This window comes from Cetorhinus maximus, chromosome 15, assembly GCF_964194155.1.
Source record: "Cetorhinus maximus chromosome 15, sCetMax3.hap1.1, whole genome shotgun sequence".
Classification (NCBI taxonomy): Eukaryota; Metazoa; Chordata; class Chondrichthyes; order Lamniformes; family Cetorhinidae; genus Cetorhinus; species Cetorhinus maximus.
The window spans coordinates 40,090,271-40,108,246 of record NC_135893.1 but is presented as its reverse complement, the minus strand read 5'-3'; the positions used below and the strand labels follow the sequence as shown (position 1 = coordinate 40,108,246).

Below are 17,976 nucleotides of genomic sequence, written 5' to 3'. Positions count from 1 at the left end.
TCTCATGCGTCGCTTTGTGAGCAACATCCATCGCATGCTTTTTTTCTACACATTCTGTATTTCTGTTCATCCCCATCTCTCAAGGAGTACAAACAACAGACAGTCAAATCACACCAAAGAAAAATAAAACTTATCAAATGAAATCATAATATTATTTTAGGTATTGACAAAACTATCCACAAAACGTCTTAGGCAGACTGGCAGACCCACCGTACTCCCTCTCCATGGCCACCAATGCACAGGCAACGCTATAGACATAGTTATGAAAGAGGGGCAGGCAGGCAAAATGATCACTCTTATGGGCCGTATCTAACATGGACTTCTGGTGGTGTTGTTTTAAGTTTGAAGTAAGACATGTAATTGGGCAGGGTGGAGCCAGTTCCATGCTGGTGTATCTGTTATTGTTGAGTTGTCTCAGAAGACAGAGATCTGGCTGGAGGCAAAGATCCTTCCTTAAAAGTACTTATATTTATATAACTAACTATATGCAGGATTACAGAACATCAAGACAGAGCTTCTGCTCCTCTCTTAGATTCTTCTCATCATCTCTCTGAGTGACATCTTTATGACATAGCTCCTTACGCACATGCTCAGTAGCTATTATTAGAGTTGTGTTATAGTTACCATTTACAGTGCAGGGTGCAAAATAAGGGAAAGTGTTTAGTATTTGGCAGGAACATTTTTCATCTTATCATAAATTCAGTATCAAAAGCATAAAGCACAGAACACAGCATGACTCCAGTTCTTCTTCAATAATGTAGTGAGAGTTTACACCACATTGTATGAAAGTGCAGCATTCTCCAGTTGGCATGAACTGAAGTGTTGTTTTCCAAGGCATATTCCAAAACATCAACCTAAGATAACTTCATTTCACTGATGGCTTGAAGCTGACTTTGAATTAGCCCTTCTTTCACTGCCATCGGGTGAACAGTTATTGCTGGGTGAATCTTCACTCTTGCACGTGTCTGAGGCTTTGTGCTGAGGAGCTGAAGCAGCTTGGGCTTTACTTAAAGTCTAAATGAAGTATGATTGTTTTGGAGCTAAGTGAGCAGCCATGTCTGAATTACAACAGCAGTATTGGTTCCATGCTGGTTAATGCACTGATCCAAAACAATGGAGTAGCTTCATACAGAGCTGTTGCGAACAGTTTAAGGTTTGCACACATGCCAACCAATTTATGCAACCAAACTCAATCCTCTTTGGTTGGCATGTTATGAGTGCCAATAATTAAAGCATAATTAATAATGTAATTTTATTTTCATAAAAATATAATGTGTTTACAAGTGCTCAAAATATAATGAGGTTCTTAAATTTTGATTTAAAACATCTACAAGTAATAGAAACTATCGAACATGCCATCAACTAAATAGTCAAATAAATGTCTTATTTCCAATATTTCTGTTCCAATTCGCAGACAACCAATTTAAATGTTAATGTTTTCTAAAGTGTGAAGTGAACCTAAAAGTTCCTTCTTAGTATCAATGTTTTAATTATCTCTCTTCAGTGAGATGGGATTAGAGAATAGGGAATAATTGATCCAGCATGTGCAGTGTCCATTTTTATGATTATATATTCCGCCCTTATTTTTAGGTAAATATACATTAAACACTTGCAGCAATTCAGGAAGCAGAGAAATAGAGTTCCATGCAGCATGAGAGTCTTACTGTGACACAGGGGCTGGGTGACACAAAAATGAGGCACTACATTGCCAGCATTGGTGTGACGTGTTTACTTGGCAATTGCCATTATCATTCTAAAAGGGATTTATAATGGAAGATGTGGGCACAGGAAATGCCTACAGACATTCGATTTTTAATGTATCTATATGAATCTTTTCATTTTACGATACCTTTCAACAGCTATGGGGTAAAGGCAGGGAATAGGACTAGGTGAGCTGGCACAGACATGACAGACTGAATTACCTTTTTCGGTGCTATAACTGTTCTATGATTCTTTCAGCAGTTTACAGCCAACCTAATTAAATGTCAGAGAGAAGTATTGAAAATTATTACAAAAATTATTTGTTTGTATATTTCTTATAGAGTAGGGCAAATGGAGGGAGAATGTTGAGGAGGTGTTGGCTTGTATCTGGCAAGGAATCTGTGGCAAAGGGTGAGGCAGTTTTCCTTTATGAAGAAACAACTGAGCGCAGTTCATCCTTTTGCTACCGTTCTTCCTGCAGTGTTCTGAAATCAGATAGAACTTAGAACATCCTCAATACCTTAAGCCACACAGTAGTCCCTCGACCACCCCCCTACTCCATTCCCCCCTTCAAGCACGTATCAAAGGCCATGCACTAACCTGCTCCAGATATCTATTCATCATATATAAGCCCTGGCAGCTGAAAAGCCATTTGACTGCAAGAGACAACTGACTGATTCTGATCGTGCACTCTCTGTTATGAGTCACTGGTTAGCAGTCAGATAAAGGAACCGGGCACATTTCTCTTTCTCTATCTAAGCACCACTCAGTGTCTGTGCCGCAGCTATTGAGATACATTAAAGCAAGCTGGAATTGCCCTAGTCTGTATGGTTCACTCCCACATGGGGCAGTGCCAACACCTACTGAGCCAATGGACCACTTTTAATGTATTTATATAAGCAAGAAGTTTTAAATAGGCTGGCCTCCAAGCACCATATTAAAAAATATGCTTTAAGCCCTGTGTTGCTGTGATGTGCGCACAGCAAATGAACAAATTAAATGATGATCCTGTTAAAATGGCAATGAAGAAAACTGCTTGAAATGTTGGAAACACTCATCAGGTCTAGCATAATTCACAAGGTTATTATTCAGTGCAAGGACCCTTCCTTAAATGGAATTAGACCTTTGAAGATCAACAAGGAGCTGGCTGCTGACTTTTGGTACTGAACCTTTCATTGCAACCTGTTCAACTGGAAAGGTTAATGTGCAATGTCCCCAAACTCTGATGTAGCCGGGGATCTGAATCTGATGGAGCAGTTCTTCTTTCATTGCTGATATAACTTGATTTCTTCATCTGTGTTCTTTGCTGCCTCATCAAATATTTACTGCATTTTTAAAAAAAATACAATTGCTTTGTTCTGAGTACAGATTTCAGAAGCTGGAATAGGCTGTACTGTGCCTCACCACCACAGCAGGGAGACTGGGGCCTCAGGACTCAGTTAGCAGACTGCCTGCAGCCACCGCTGGTGTTCTCAAACACAATTTAGACAGCACTCGTCCAGTTTAACCCTTTTGCTGACTCACACTAAACACAACAACCGAAACACCAAGACTGGCAAAATAAACAAAGATAAAAGGCTGTTCTTAAAAAAAAACGAAAGCGTTTCTTTTTATATTAGTGAACTTTGAAAATAAAACTCCTTTTTGGGGGTTTTAGTTTTTATAAGGTGAGGGAATGCACGTTTCCTTATTGATTCATTCCCTGTGAAAGGACCACGCAGGGCAATTGACAGGTTAAACACCAGGTACTTGTCTCAACCATAACCTTGACTCAGCCACCGCCACGGTTCATTTCCATGCCCTACACCGTCAAATCTTGTGGTGCCTCTGAATGAGATTGCTCAATTACTGCTTGCTGGATGTTTTGGGCCTGCATCCTTGGGGAACAGGATTGAAATTGCTGAAACCCATCTTACTTTGATCCGTCTTCACAGGAAAAAAAAGACTTTCCTCCCATCTGTCCAGATGACATCAATCAATAGTGTGCTTTGTCTGTGTAAACAGTATAGATTGTTGAAGTGATTGAGATATTTTTGCCTGTGAGCCTGTGGTTGTTTAGCAATGCCATCCTTCAACCAAAACTATTTTGAGGCAAAAGTCGTTCATTTCTTTTTTTGCCGATTATAGTTCATTAAGAAACAGACATCTGACGGCAATCACTCCTCACAGGAACAAACACATCAAATGTTTTCAAATATTAGTGTGCATGTGAAGATTCTCCCAGGTGGAAGAATTGCTTCATTATAAAAACAAAACAGGTTTTTTTTTTAACTCACTCTCCCCAAGGCTTAAAACCCGCCTTCCAAGCTTAACTGGAAAATTCCAGTGAGCCCCTGATATAATGGGTTGGATTTTGTGGTCATAGCGAAGGGATGGCAGTCAGTAGGCTGGCAGCTAGCCATGGAGTTTTCATCGTCCACATGGACATTCCATCATCGAGTGCCTGATTCAGCACGTGCTCTCTACGGGGGATTGGTGGTGTATGTGAGAAGGGCAAGCAACCATGAGGTTCTTCAACCAACCAGATGGAAGAAACCTCAGTGAAATATGCAAGTTTTTGCCAAAATCAGTGGCGACATTGGGCGAGTTGGGAGGTTAAAGTGTTAAAAATCAGATTCCCAACCCAGACCCACCTCCATCCCACCTACCTGAGATGGGAAGGTGGGTGGGCAGCAAGCCCACTCCAAGGAGACAGGTTGGCACTTTGAATATGATAATGAGACTGCGAGCCTCATTCAGGCTTGAATTCTAGACACAGATGATAGAGTTAAAGTACCACTGCAGGTGGGGGAAGCCTGATGTTTAGGTCCCCACACATTTTCAGCCACCAACAAACTACTCCTGGTGGGCCAGGTCGGTAAAAATTCAGCCTGAAAAGCCTGAACCAGGAAGTATAAATTAGATTTAAATCAGGTAAAGAAAGGAAAATAAAAAATTGTAAATAACCATAGGATTAAGAAACAGGTATAAGAGTCAGACAGAAAATATAAACACAAAATTAATTTTCATTTTTTTCAAATCTTCAAGATTTTCTTAATTCTGAAGGAATGAGATTCCACACTTGTAAAGTTAAATTTTCAAGTTGTTTGGCTGTAATTATGAATTATCACATTGTTGTAACTCACTTACTCCTGGGTTAGCATCTTCCGGTCAGTGGGTGGGGGCGGGGCTCGTTCGCCAACGCGTAAAATGACGCGGGGATACGTTGGGCATGCATCCCGACGTCACCCCGTGTCATTTAGATTCTCAGTTCAGCGTACCTGAGATGGGAAGGTGGGTGGGCAGCAAGCCCACTCCAAGGAGACAGGTTGGCACTTTAAATATGATAATGAGACTGCGAGCCTCATTCAGGCTTGAATTCCAGACACAGATGATAGAGTTAAAATACCACTGCAGGTGGGGGAAGCCTGATGTCTCTAGGTCCCTGCACATTTTCAGCTACCAGCAACCTACTCCTGGTGGGCCAGCTCAGTAAAAATTCAGCCTGAAAAGTCTGAACCAGGAAGTATAAATTAGATTTAAATCAGGTAAAGAAGGAAAAATAAAATTTTATAAATAGCCAATGGGGGGAAAACGTTGCCCTTGAATTCACAGTTTTAAATTTTTCTGTCCGTTTAATTGTAATTTATTTACTTCATTCATGGGATGTGGGCATCACTAGCTAGGCCAACATTTATTGCCCATCCTCAATTGCTCTTGTTCAGAGGGCATGTAAAAGTCAATCACATTACTGTGGGTCTGGAGTCACATATAGGCTAGACCCACAGAGAACCAGATAATGTCATCATTAGACATTTAATTCCAGATTTTTTATTGAATTTAAATTCCACCATCTGCCGTGGTGGGATTCAAACCCGGATCCCCAGAGCATTACCCTGGGTCTCTGGATTGCTAGTCCAGTGACAATACCACTACACCCTCGTCTCCTCCTTAGTAAGTAACTAGTCGGTTAAGTACAGTAACATCACACCCTTAAATTGATTTCAATGGCACAGCTTAGCAAGGTTCTGTTACAGCACAGCCTATGGAGTAACTGGGTAACTGGGCCACAACTTCTAGATGTTCACATTTAACTGTGCATGTATGCACTTTGGTGGTTGCTGTCTGATTCACTTTGAAGTACTTGGGAACATTATTAGCGTCACTGTTGTTTTCAAGCCAAAATCTGGGCAAGTATGAGCAATCTTCTAGCTGCTGCTAAAGGCCGAGAATCTTTTCCTGAAAATCGGACTCCTCAGTGATTTGATTATGATGGGGCTGAGAATCTGACAATGAAAGGTGATAAATGCAGGTGTGATGTACACAGCTTCAGTGTGCACAGGCAAATGTCTGGTCAATAGCTGAAAATTGGATGCATTGCCTCTGACATGTCCCCTACTTCTGGGTTTAAGGGAGTTTACCTGATGACACTACTTGTGGCTCAACCTTTGACATTAAAATGTCTTCCAATGCTTCTAATGCTCTTTTTCTCCCCAAGTTGAGGTCACTGCATCCTACACCCAATGAAGCACCTGCAACTGAGATTGTGAGAGTGAGGGGAGGAGAATGAGGGGAGGTAGGGAGAAGGTCAGTGGAGGTAGGGTGAGAGGAGAGGGAGGATGGAGAGAGTCTGGGTGAGCTGAGGTAGGGTGAGAGGAGATTCAGAAGTGTGAAGGAGAGGAGGGAGATGGGAGGGAGGGGTAGATTACCTGTTTGTAAGGCCCTGAAAGCTTCACATTGTAATATGGCAACTTTCATTGGGTTATAGAAATGGTGGAACATGCAGACCAGGATAGTTCCCATCGATATCCTTGCATGGTTTAATTATCAATGCCCTCTTAAAATTACTAGTGTTATCAGCCTCAATCATCTTCTTGGGTAGGCCCTTCCAAACAGTATTTGAAGTTGTTCTCTCTGATCTATTTATTCTCTGTCCCCTTTTCAGAGTTTCAGCTCAAGGCCTCCTCATTTAGTTAGGAATCAGTGTATTGTTCTACAATTCATGCATTGCTTGATACTTGCACACTAAAAATAGATTTCAGCTTGTTTTGGAAAGGCAGAAACCTTGAGTACTTACCTTAAATCTTGGGCTCTGAAGATCACACCTTTAAATATTAATGTTTTTTGTAGTTGTTTTTGAGAATCACTTTTCATTTCAAGATATTTTCCCTCCTTTCCCAACTCTTGAATTCCCCACATAATGCATCTTTGCAAACAAAGTGACTGTGAGCCCTGCCTCCAGCTTCCTGTCCACTTTGATCATCAGTGGGTGTCTAGGGACAGCGCCTCTGCGCTCCCTTTCTGTAGGGAGGACCTATGGCTTTTGTTTAGTATCCCCTCTACTGCACCAGTGATCCAGTTTGGTTGATAACACCAGTCTGTGAACTTCCTCTCACACTACGCTACAGTTACTGAAATCCATCTCTCAGAGATGTTTACCCACTGACCTCATTGACTCAGCATCTGTGGATCCTTCCTTAAGTCTCATCCTCCTCTAACTGGTAACCTTTGCTGCATGGTTTAAAATGAGTATTCTTTCTGTAATAAGCCAGGCATCACTCTGACACTGAACAGTTTAGAAAATGTTTACTACACAAAGATCAATTAGCATATAAACATTCAGATCTGACACTTCCAATAGAAAGAAACTCAGTACTCAGATAATGCCAACCTATTTTATTGTACTGATTTTAACCAATGCCCACTCAGTTTAAAGAATGAATATCAAGCAGGAGCAGCTGCATAGAAGCTGTGAACTCTGGGCTCATTGTTATGGGTATAAACTCCTCATTGTCTTTTCTTTTTCCTTCCTGCCTTTGCCGCTCAATCACAGGGATGTTCGAAGACTTGGAATAACTTTGATGGGACATCAGAAGAAAATCCTCAGCAGCATCCAAATCATGAGGGAACAGCTAATATGCTCAAATGGCCCAGGTATCCATGTATAGCCAGCGAGAAGTTACAACAGAACTTACATTACCTGAAGGCTGGCGTGCAATAAGGCATTATAGAAATCAAAATGGCTGAACATCAGACTTTTACAATTTTGCCTTTAATATAAACCACAAAAGATTTACAAATGCAAGAGATGGGTACTGCTTCTCTCCTGACAGAACTCCTTGGAAAATCTTACGATCATTACCTACCATTTTATGGATGATCTTCAGGCAGGCGGGTTCCTCTCGAAGACTGAATTGCGCTCAGATGTGTTAATGCTCGACATGTTCGACTCCTTGGTCACCCAAACTGACACTGAGTTAACTGCAAAAGCAAGAACCAGGCATGAGGGACTTGTAGAAATTGTAGAATCTCGTCCAACAGAGTGCACTGACTTCAGTGAGGGAGCTGGACGATATGACCCTGTTTAAAGAAGCTGTCTCAGGAGAATGGTAGAGTGGCAGAGTTAATACTTCTAGGAGCTGCAGGACTACCCCTGTGCAGCTCTAACATGCAATCGTTGCTGCAACACATCGAAAGCAGAGTTCAACACGTTGATCAGGAAGCATTTAGATTGGAATTTTTATGGCATTGGGAGCTCTGTGGACAGTTTAAAAATGTACAAAATTTACAAAAAGTTTATTTAATCATTTATTCTTAGCTGAATTGATATTTGGAGAGCGCAGACACTTTACTGATTGTTCTTTTGCCTGGTGTTGGAGTTTTAAAGATTGCACTTCTGACTTGGGAATGGTTTGACACATTCAATATGCTGAAACTGAGGCTGAGGGGAAATATAGCAGCCCTGTGTTTTATCAGTAAATCATATTAAATTGCAACAGTTTATAAATTGCCCCCCTCTATTTACCATCTTGGTTAGACAAATAATTGCACTCTCCTCAACTTCTAAAGCTAGAAGACATGAAGTTGCCACTGACAGGCCAAGTTTGGAGGCCATAATCAGATGAATGGTGGAGCAAGCTCGATGTGCCGAATGCCCTACTCATGCCCCTATTTCTTATGATCTCATGATCTTAGTGACGAAAGAGTTCATTCTGTGGGTGTAACTGGGATTTGCAGCACCTACAGAATCAATCAGCCAGAGCGAAGGTCCCAGTCATTATTCTAAATGACCTCAGGACCTTGCTGTGAAGTATTGTCCGTTATATCGAATTTCTGACCAGTAATTGGTGCAAAAGCTGAACTGAGCTATGAGGAGGCCGGCAGTGTTTATGAGCTCCAGGTCCCTCACACTGATAGAGTAATTATTGTTACCTCACCAAGACTAAATCTAGTCACATGTGCAAGCCAACAATTTAATATCAACTATGTGCCAATGTACTAAGGACCAATGCAGTGTTGATGTCCAACCAACTGGTGTCCCTTGTACATTCTCTAGCCAGCATGTCAGAGACACATCTGGGCGGAGTATCATTCTGTACACTTTGACTCCTTGAATCCAATATTGCAAACCTGAACATTGGAGTTGTGAATCTAAAGGAACTCTTGGTTTCAAAATGCTAAACCTAACCATAATGTGCAGTATGTGTGTACTAATAAGGGACAGTTATTTGATGCAGTGACTCCCTGTTTGTGTCAGACGTGTGTTTATCTCGACTTTATTTTTGCATACAACAAAGTTAATATAGGCTCAGGGGGGTGGGGGGTGGTGGCAAAAGGAAAGGGATTGTAGATTTGTAATTTGTGTGCTTTTGACTCCTAAAATGCTATCTGAGTTTGAAACAAAATGATGGACCTTTAAATCTATTGCATGAATCACCTCTCCTGGAGTCAATTGTGGAGTGTGAGGCTTTCAGATGTTCTGGGCCAGTGACTGTTGCTGTATTCTGAGGCTGTTCATGGTGTGAGTTGCAGCATTTGTATCAAATTCTTTATAAGTACCACCTTAAAACAGTTTGAATGAAAATTTTAATATTTACTATTATAAAGTAGCATTAGTAAAGTGTAAAAACCATTAATACTTTTTATACTACCGGCAGAGAAGGGCGTTGTTACATTTCTAGTCCTGTGTCTCTTCAGATTGTATTACTTATAAGGTTGTTATATTAGAGCCCTGCATTATTTAATAGTTAATCCTCTACAATGCATCAGGTAAAGCCACAAAGTTAATACATTTGTAAAATATGGATATAAAGTATAATGCTAGAAACTAATACATACTTTATATAAACAGTATGCAACTTGGTAATAATACTTGGTTAAAAAAACACAACTATCAATTAACATCTTGGCCTCATAATATACTGCGATATTCAGGGTGATATTAGGTCAGAAACTATTCCGTGATTTATATTTTCATGCCTCACTGCTCTTTTCATTGATCTCCTCTTCATTTCGTTGTGCCAAGTGAGTAAACTGAAAAATGATAAAAACTTACAATTACTCTGGACCTCATTTTTCTAAGTATTTTGATATAGAGAACTTATGTATTACATGACTGACTTCAGTCAAGTGTTTGATTGCCCAGAGCTTTCTATGAACATCTCCTGGTACTATTTTCTGGTGTTTCGCACTACGTGGGTCTGTGGTGGAGTTCCAGGCTCTGAGGGCCTGTGGTGGAGTTTGCAGTTCTGTGGGCCTGTGGTGAAGTTCCAGGCTCTGTGGGCCAGTGGTGGAGTTCAAGTCTCAGTGGGTCTGTGGTGGAGTTCAAGGCTCAGTGGGTCTGTGGTGGAGTTCAAGGCTCAGTGGGTCTGTGGTGGAGTTCCATGATCTGTGGGCCTGTGGTGGAGCTCTCAGCTCTGTGGGCCTGTGGTGGTGTTCCAGGCTCTGTGGGTCTGTGATGGAGTTCAAGGCTCTGTGGATCTGTGGTGGAGTTCAAGGCTCAGTGGGTCTGTGGTGGAGTTCCATGACCTGTGGGCCTATGGTGGAGTTCCAGGTTCTGTGGGCCTTTGGTGGAGCTCTCTACCCTGTGGGCCTGTGGTGGAGTTCCAGGCTCTGTGGGCCAGTGGTGGAGTTCAAGGCTCAGTGGGCCTGTGGTGGAGTTCAAGGCTCTGTGGGCCTTTGGTGGAGTTCCATGATCTGTGGGCCTGTGGTGGAGCTCTCAGCTCTGTGGGCCTGTGGTGGAGTTCCAGGTTCTGTGGGTCTGTGGTGGAGTTCAAGGCTCAGTGGTTCTGTGGTGGAGTTCCATGATCTGTGGGCCTATGGTGGAGTTCCAGGCTATATGGCTCTGTTGTGGAGTTCAAGGCTCTGTGGGTCTGTGGTGGAGTTCGAGGCTCAGTGGGTCTGTGGTGGAGCAGTTATTTTTTATTTATTTGTTCAAGGGATGTGAACATTGCTGGCAAGGCCAGCATTTATTGTCCATCCCTAATCCTAATAATAATGATATTATTTCTTCCATTAGGATTATTTTCTGCTGTTTCTGTAGATCTGAAGATGGGAACTGTCTCTCCAGAAGGCTGTGGATGCTGACTGCATTGACACCCATGTGTTAGGTGAGGGTTTAAAGGGATATGGAGTAGAGAGGTAAATGAAATTGAGATGCTCAGCAGTCATGTTCTAATTGAATGAATTGCTCAAGTGATGGTATATCCTACTTGCACAAGAGGCCATGCAGATGATTTATCTCCCGATCCCTTTTAGTCTTACACTGAGCTCTCAAATGGCACATGGTTTGCCATCTACTGGTTGTGGGGAGGTGCTTTGTTTGTAGTGGACTCCTCTCCAGCCTTTCCTGATACTTGGTACACTGACAGGAAATCTCACTGTCATCATATTTGGTGTCCATTGCTCTTCTGAGTTACTAACACTTCTGTAACTCAACTAGAATACAGAAAGTCATTCCGCCTAGGGCAAGCTCACAGAGCAACAGTAATTGAAGCACTCAAGTCCCTATATGCTGTTGATTTTGAAATTACACTCTGAGGCAGCGACAGACTAACATTTTGCACATTCATCTGAAATTTCTAACTCTACTAATTTAGCAGAAGCAATAATGGGATAGCATTTTCATTAACATAATGAAGAGTGAAATTTCAGACAACTGTGTTAAGTGTTCATATGCCTGTGCCTGTGGTTTAATTTCCTATTACCTTTCTATTTTTGGGGAGGACAGTTAAGGGATTTCTGCTTTCCTTAGTAGGCTTCATAGCATTTAAAAAGAGGCTTCAAATAATATGTGCATCAGAAGGTTGGATCCTACAGGGATGTTATTGAGTTAATGAAAGTTGAAGTGACGCTTTAATTTTGATGCATGATTTTGTATCTATATCGGGAATACTGCTGAAGAAACCTGACTGGCAGGGTCACTCATAGTTGTCTAGTGACCACTGTTACTTTCTAATAACTGTTAAGTTAACAACTCTTATCAGATTTATGGTTTTAATGAATATCTTGTACTCATTACTGCACTGTGCTAAATAGTCAAATTGTCTGTTTGAGGCATGTAATTGGAGGCCAAATTAAATTTTGCTTAATGTTGGACACAGAAATAGTTGGTAACTTGCTACAGATTGTTACTGTATAAATCTGCAGTAATGGGTCAGAAAACCCCCCAAGCATAAAGATCATCAACATCAGCAGCGAACACACTGATGGCCACGGTTGGCTCAGAACACAATTTCAATTTATATTTCATTGAAATTAGCAGATAGTAGTTGAGCGCTAATTGATCCAGAATCATCAGGTCTCATCCAGAGAGGCCACAGAATGGAAAACTGTCACACTGTTCCATAGAAGGTGTTCTTCTCAAGTCAAGACCAGGGCCCATTGGCGTGCTATTGCTGTCAGCAGGAATTGTAATGCATGTGTCAGCATATTCATGTGGAATTCCTCTGTATCCAAATGTAATACATTTGTCAACTCCGTTACTTTCATTGAATACTGTTTGAATCTGTAGATCAGTTTCATGCAAGCTCAGTAGCACAACCTTCACAATTTTTTTCTTTATTCTTTCATGGGATGTGGGCAAGGCCAGCATTTTTTTGCCCATCCTTGATTACCCCTGAACTGAGTGGCTTGCTTGGCCACTTCAGAAGAAGGTTAAAAGTCAACCACATTGCTGTGGGTCTGGAGTCACATGTAGGCCAGACCAGGTCAGGATGGCAGATTTCCTTCCCTAAAGGATATTAGTGAACCAAATGGGTTTTCACGGCAATCGATGATAGTTTCATGGTCACAATTACTGAGACGAGTTTTCAATTCCAGGTTTATTAATTGAATTTAAATCCCATCAGCTGCTGTGATGAATCCGTGTCCCCAGAGCATTAGCCTGGGCCTCTGGATTACAAGTTAAGTGACATTACCACTACGCCTCTATCTCCCCATCCCCCATAAAAATAAACATGGAAATATTGGATTGTTACATTGGGCTAGATTTTGACTTTGTGTGATGGTTAAAATGGTAGACAGTGATCAACAGCCTGTTTCCCATCCATTTCCATTGAAGTCAATGGGGAAAGATCTAAAGCAAACTGCTGATTTGTTGGTACCCATGTTACGTATCACACAAAGTCAAGATCTACCCTAATAACAATTGAGAATAGTTTCACCTTCAGTATTTAGCCTGAATAGAGAAAGCTTCACTCTATCTAACCATGTTATAACTCAACAGGGATTTCTTGATACAAACATGGAGATGTCTAAAGTGGAAAGTGTTCCATTCTCCAGCATAATATCCCACCATCTTCCATCGAACTTAAATACTGTGGCATCATCTCAAGGATCTGACAGTATTTGCCAACACTGTGACTTGACACTTTCTCAGTTTACAATGTTGCCTGAGCTCCCATACTGGATTAGTGACTTGTGGTTATTCTATTCACTTTAATCCATATGAGTAGAATTTGTTTCTTATTTAAACCAGATTTGCATGGGTAAAAATAATGAGTGGCAATGTTTAGTATAACCATTTTCACTGGGTATTGAAGAGATTTATGCATACTGTTTTAACAATAGAGAAAATAGTGTCAGTAACAACATCACACATTCTACAATTTGCATGAATTAATTAATATTCATTTTTCACAATTTATCACATACTGCATATCAACAGAATACAGCTAGGATGCTGTGAAATAAGGCTTTGCACCTAAGAAAGTTAGAACTGAAAACAAGCAAAGGCAGATTAACTGCATGTTATACCCCGGGAGAACATTCCTTTCCACTGATTTCAATCCACCATCACCCACTTTCTGCCACTCTTAGAAGCTCAAATCAGCTCTACAGAATACAAGAATACATATTGCTGTATTAGTTAATACAGGGTATGGGAAAATGTTGAAGAATTCGTCCAGGACATAAAAGGGCCCTTTTGCCCTTTGACCAGTGTGGCCTAACCCTAACCATTCTTCGACCATGTATTGTGGACCTCCCGTCTCTTTGACAAATCACAGGCATATATTTATAACATAATGGGGGTTATTTTCAAATTCAGCAATGGCGGTAAATCAACAATCCATCTGATTAAACTAAATGGGATGGTATATCAGAGTGAGTGTGTAACAAGTGTTGGATTGCACCCTTCAGCATTCAACCATTGCCAAAAGTCATTAACCCCAGTGTATAGTTAAAGAGAGAAAGCTCCACCATTCTTTCTTGAAATACTGTAGCCTTCTGTTCATTTCAGGACATTATATGGTCACATTAAAACAAAAAACTTAGATCCATGTATGCCTGGATCAGAGAGACTTCCATTAAATTTAGAAGAAAAATAGTTTCACTGGTCAAGTGCACAAGAGCAGTACAATAGAACCTCTTTAGTGTCAGCCTTGCTGCAGGAGTTGGGTACACAATGTAGGCCCACATTTCAGTGCAATGCTGAAGGAGTGCTGCATTGTCAGAGGTGTATTCTTTTGTCAGAGATATTAACTTGAAAACTTGCCTGCCCATCCAGGTTGACTTCAAAGATGAACAGGAAAGTTCTCCCATGTGTCCTGGCCAACATTAATCCCTTAGCCAAAATCATTTAAACAAATTAACTGTTCACTTATCTCATTTCTCTTTGTGGGACTTTGTTGCGTGAAAATTGGGGGTTAAATGTGTCTTGGTGTGTTAGTACAAAGTGAGTGACAGTGTATTTGACAACCGTTTCACATTCCACTCAATAGGTTTTTTTATTGCAGTCAAAACAGTAACAATACTTCCAAAATAGTTCATTGGTTGTGAAGTACTTTAGGAAGGCCTGAAGGCATAGAAATCTTTGATCTAAATGCAAGTTCTTTATCTTACAGTGAAGTTCGACAGAATCTTATTCTCATTACTAAGTAGCAGTAATCACATTTTGTGTTGCCCTATAATGGAGCTTTCTGCATTTATTGATGGCATTGATGATGATTTACATATCGGTGTTTTCAATTTGTGTTGAGTATTAATAAGGAATGAGCAATAATTAAACTAATGTAAAGAATATCTTTGTGAATAGCAGGACTCATAGGGTTAATTCTATTTACATCTTTCTGACCCAAGTTGAAAGATTTAATGCAGTTGAGGTGCTACCCACAGTGTTGACTCCATTGTGACATTACAGATGTTGAGATGCTGTAACTCATGTTTCTGGGAAAAGGATATCGGAATAGCATTGACATTTTAGTAGATGAGAGGGGATTTGCCCATCTAGAACCTTGCTATAGGGCCCAAACATTTTTGAAGTTAGATTTTTTTTCCCCTTATGAGGAGGAACAAGACAGACTCAAGCGTTCGCTGGCAAAATGTTTTAACCATTAATCATTTTTTTTTTGCCAAGAAGTGATTGATGGCTTTAGGGAGTAACTATTCTTCCTTGGAATTTAATGGGATGTGGTACTAATGAGACATTGTCAGCCATACCAAGAACTTAATGCAGACTAAGGATTACAGTGGGTATTTAGTGACCTTTATAGACAGCCTGTATTGTGTCACCAAATTAATCTATAAATCCTACTAGTGCTTTTCTGTAGTCAACAGACACTGATCTGAAAATGACAAGGAGACGCGGAACAACATTAAAACGCTGTTTATCAAATGCGGTCAGTGGGATGTTGGTTTTAATATGGGGGCGAGAATCTCTTTAAAAGCAAATAACATAAGTCATTGGGACCAGATAACAAAGCTTCTGATGAAACCACAGTGTTTCATGTTTTCAGCTCAACTAGCTTTTTTTGAAATTACTTTGCTTCACTATAGCTGAATTGGCATGTTCAAAAGAATTATATATTGAGATGAAGGTTGCATATAAATGAGGCTGTCGCTGATTCTTGCTTGCACATTAAAACCACTGGACATGGTCTCTGGTGACTTCAGTAACTGGTCACTGTCTTTGTTGGCTGTGGTCTCTGCAGAATTGCTGCAAAGTTGGGAGTGTACTTTTGTAGATAGAACTTTTTCCAGATTATTCCTGATCTGCAATAGCTTTCAGACTGACTAGAGAAATTTGTGCTGTGAGCTTCATTGGCGAGACAAAGAAATTGTTAACCCCAGCCATCCTACATCAGGTCTTTTCAGATGTTGCAAAGTCTCATTCCAGTAGATACTGTGATATGAGAGTGATCTGGGAATTCTGCATTGTTCAAAGCCCAAAGAAAGAGAGTAAAGAGTGGTTTGAGATCTATATTCGTGCCTCTCTCTGCATTGTCCCTCCAACCCATCTTCCATAGCCACCCAAGCATTGTAAAGCTGACTACTGACAGAGAAACTGCGAAAATCTTCCACACTGAGGCTGGCCCATGAAGTTCTACCCAGTAAAAGGGGCTGGTGGAGCCTATGTAACTTCTCCACTTTTTAATCTGTGCTGGAATTCTATTGTGCTAGCAATACAAATGTAGGAATCCTAGGACATTAAATTTTCCAGTGTAATTCAATTCAAATAGCACTTAGCTCTTGAGCAGGTCTGGGCATTATGAGTTCAAAATGTGTCACAGAACTGGGAAATAACACAGGAAATAAACATTTGTAGGAATGATCTCAAATTAGACCAGAACCCATTCCCCATGTGGATCACGTGTTACTGGAGTGAGTTTAATATTGATAGATGCAGGTCATACTCCTGTCCTGGTTTTTTAATGGTCCATTTATATCACTATTAATTAACAATGATATCTATATATATATATATCTGTCAATAGCACTAATAATAAAACACAGACACTGAAGTGTTAACAATGTAAGCAATGGTACTTATTCCATTTACTCAACTAGCATTTAGTTAAATCTTGCATGTTTTGAGCCAACGTTCTCTAGTGTTACTTTAAGCTGCAGGGATGGAGTTGAGCTAAGGGACAGCAGGTACCAGCCGTGATGAGTGTCCATTCATTCTGATCTCTAGACTTATTGTTTTTATTGACCACAATTCAGTGACTCGACTAAAAAAACCTGTTCTTCGTATGCGTGCATGCTGAAAATTTAAATAAGTAGGTACTGCACATCAGTTGATTTTGAATGAGATTGAACTCAATATTCACTTGAATGCCCAAAGCCAGATGACTAGGTTCTGCAGGGCTGTTTAAACATTGCTGTCTGGTGTCAAAAATTCTCTTACTGCGCACCTAACATATTAGTTAAGACAATGCAAACATTTGTTTTGGATGTGAAACCCACAAACAGCTACCTGTTTACCAGTATAGAATATGGAGGTCAGAAGCATTCAGGTAGACAACTGATTCTCGCAGCCCAATTTAATAATGCCTCTGCTGGAGGGTGCCTGGGGTTCAAAATCAAAGCAATAAGGTGACAAATGGAGAGATTCCTGTGTCTGATGTAAAAGGAGAAACAACCCAGTCAATTCTATTGTAATATGAAATGATACTCAAATCTTTGATCTCTTCCCATGGAAGATGTGTAAGCAGATATGATGTGTTATTATTTTTAAATTTTAGCTTTTGTTCAGATGAAAAAAAACTTTTCAAAAAAAAACTCTGCCTTTTTTCCTAAATCTTTAAACTATGTAATCTCTTCTTGCATTGATCTATTTTTCTACTTTATTTATGAAAAATACCAATGTAAATGCTAAGAATTAGGATTATTTACTGTAAATAACTGTCACATTTCAAACCAAAGATTTCTTTGTGTTTTCTATGTTGGTATGTACAAGAGGTGTATTTGCACTTGCATTTTAATTGTTACTTTGCTGCTTTTCTTTGGCTTTTATTTATTTGCTTTCAGTTCTTAATAAATGTGGCATTATTCTGGAGATAGGTTTGCTCTAATTTTTACTGACAGACCATTTTAAAAATTATCACTCAATACTTTTAGGCCCACAGAATTGTGACTGAGAAATTAGTAGTGACCTATAGGCATCATGCTATCTTGATTTCATTCTTAGAAAATCCTTTTGTCAATTTACTCCAGCTTCCTCTTGTGCAATGTAATCTTCTGTCTCCCAAAAAACACATGTCCTGCTGTGTTTATTTGGCTGGTATATTTTTATCT

At 40.2% G+C, this 17,976-nt stretch overlaps 1 protein-coding gene across 2 annotated transcripts in view; it reads left to right on the top strand.

Annotated features, from left to right (window-relative positions):
• Positions 1-17,737, top strand: part of epha8 (eph receptor A8) — a 568,862-nt gene extending 551,125 nt beyond the window's left edge. For both annotated transcript variants that reach the window (XM_078558294.1, XM_078558293.1), the window contains exon 17: positions 7,514-17,737. In XM_078558294.1, coding sequence (XP_078414420.1) covers positions 7,514-7,628 — 115 coding nt within the window. In that variant the 3' untranslated portion in view covers positions 7,629-17,737. The remainder of the gene's footprint in view (positions 1-7,513) is intronic.
• Positions 17,738-17,976: the final 239 nt, after the last annotated feature.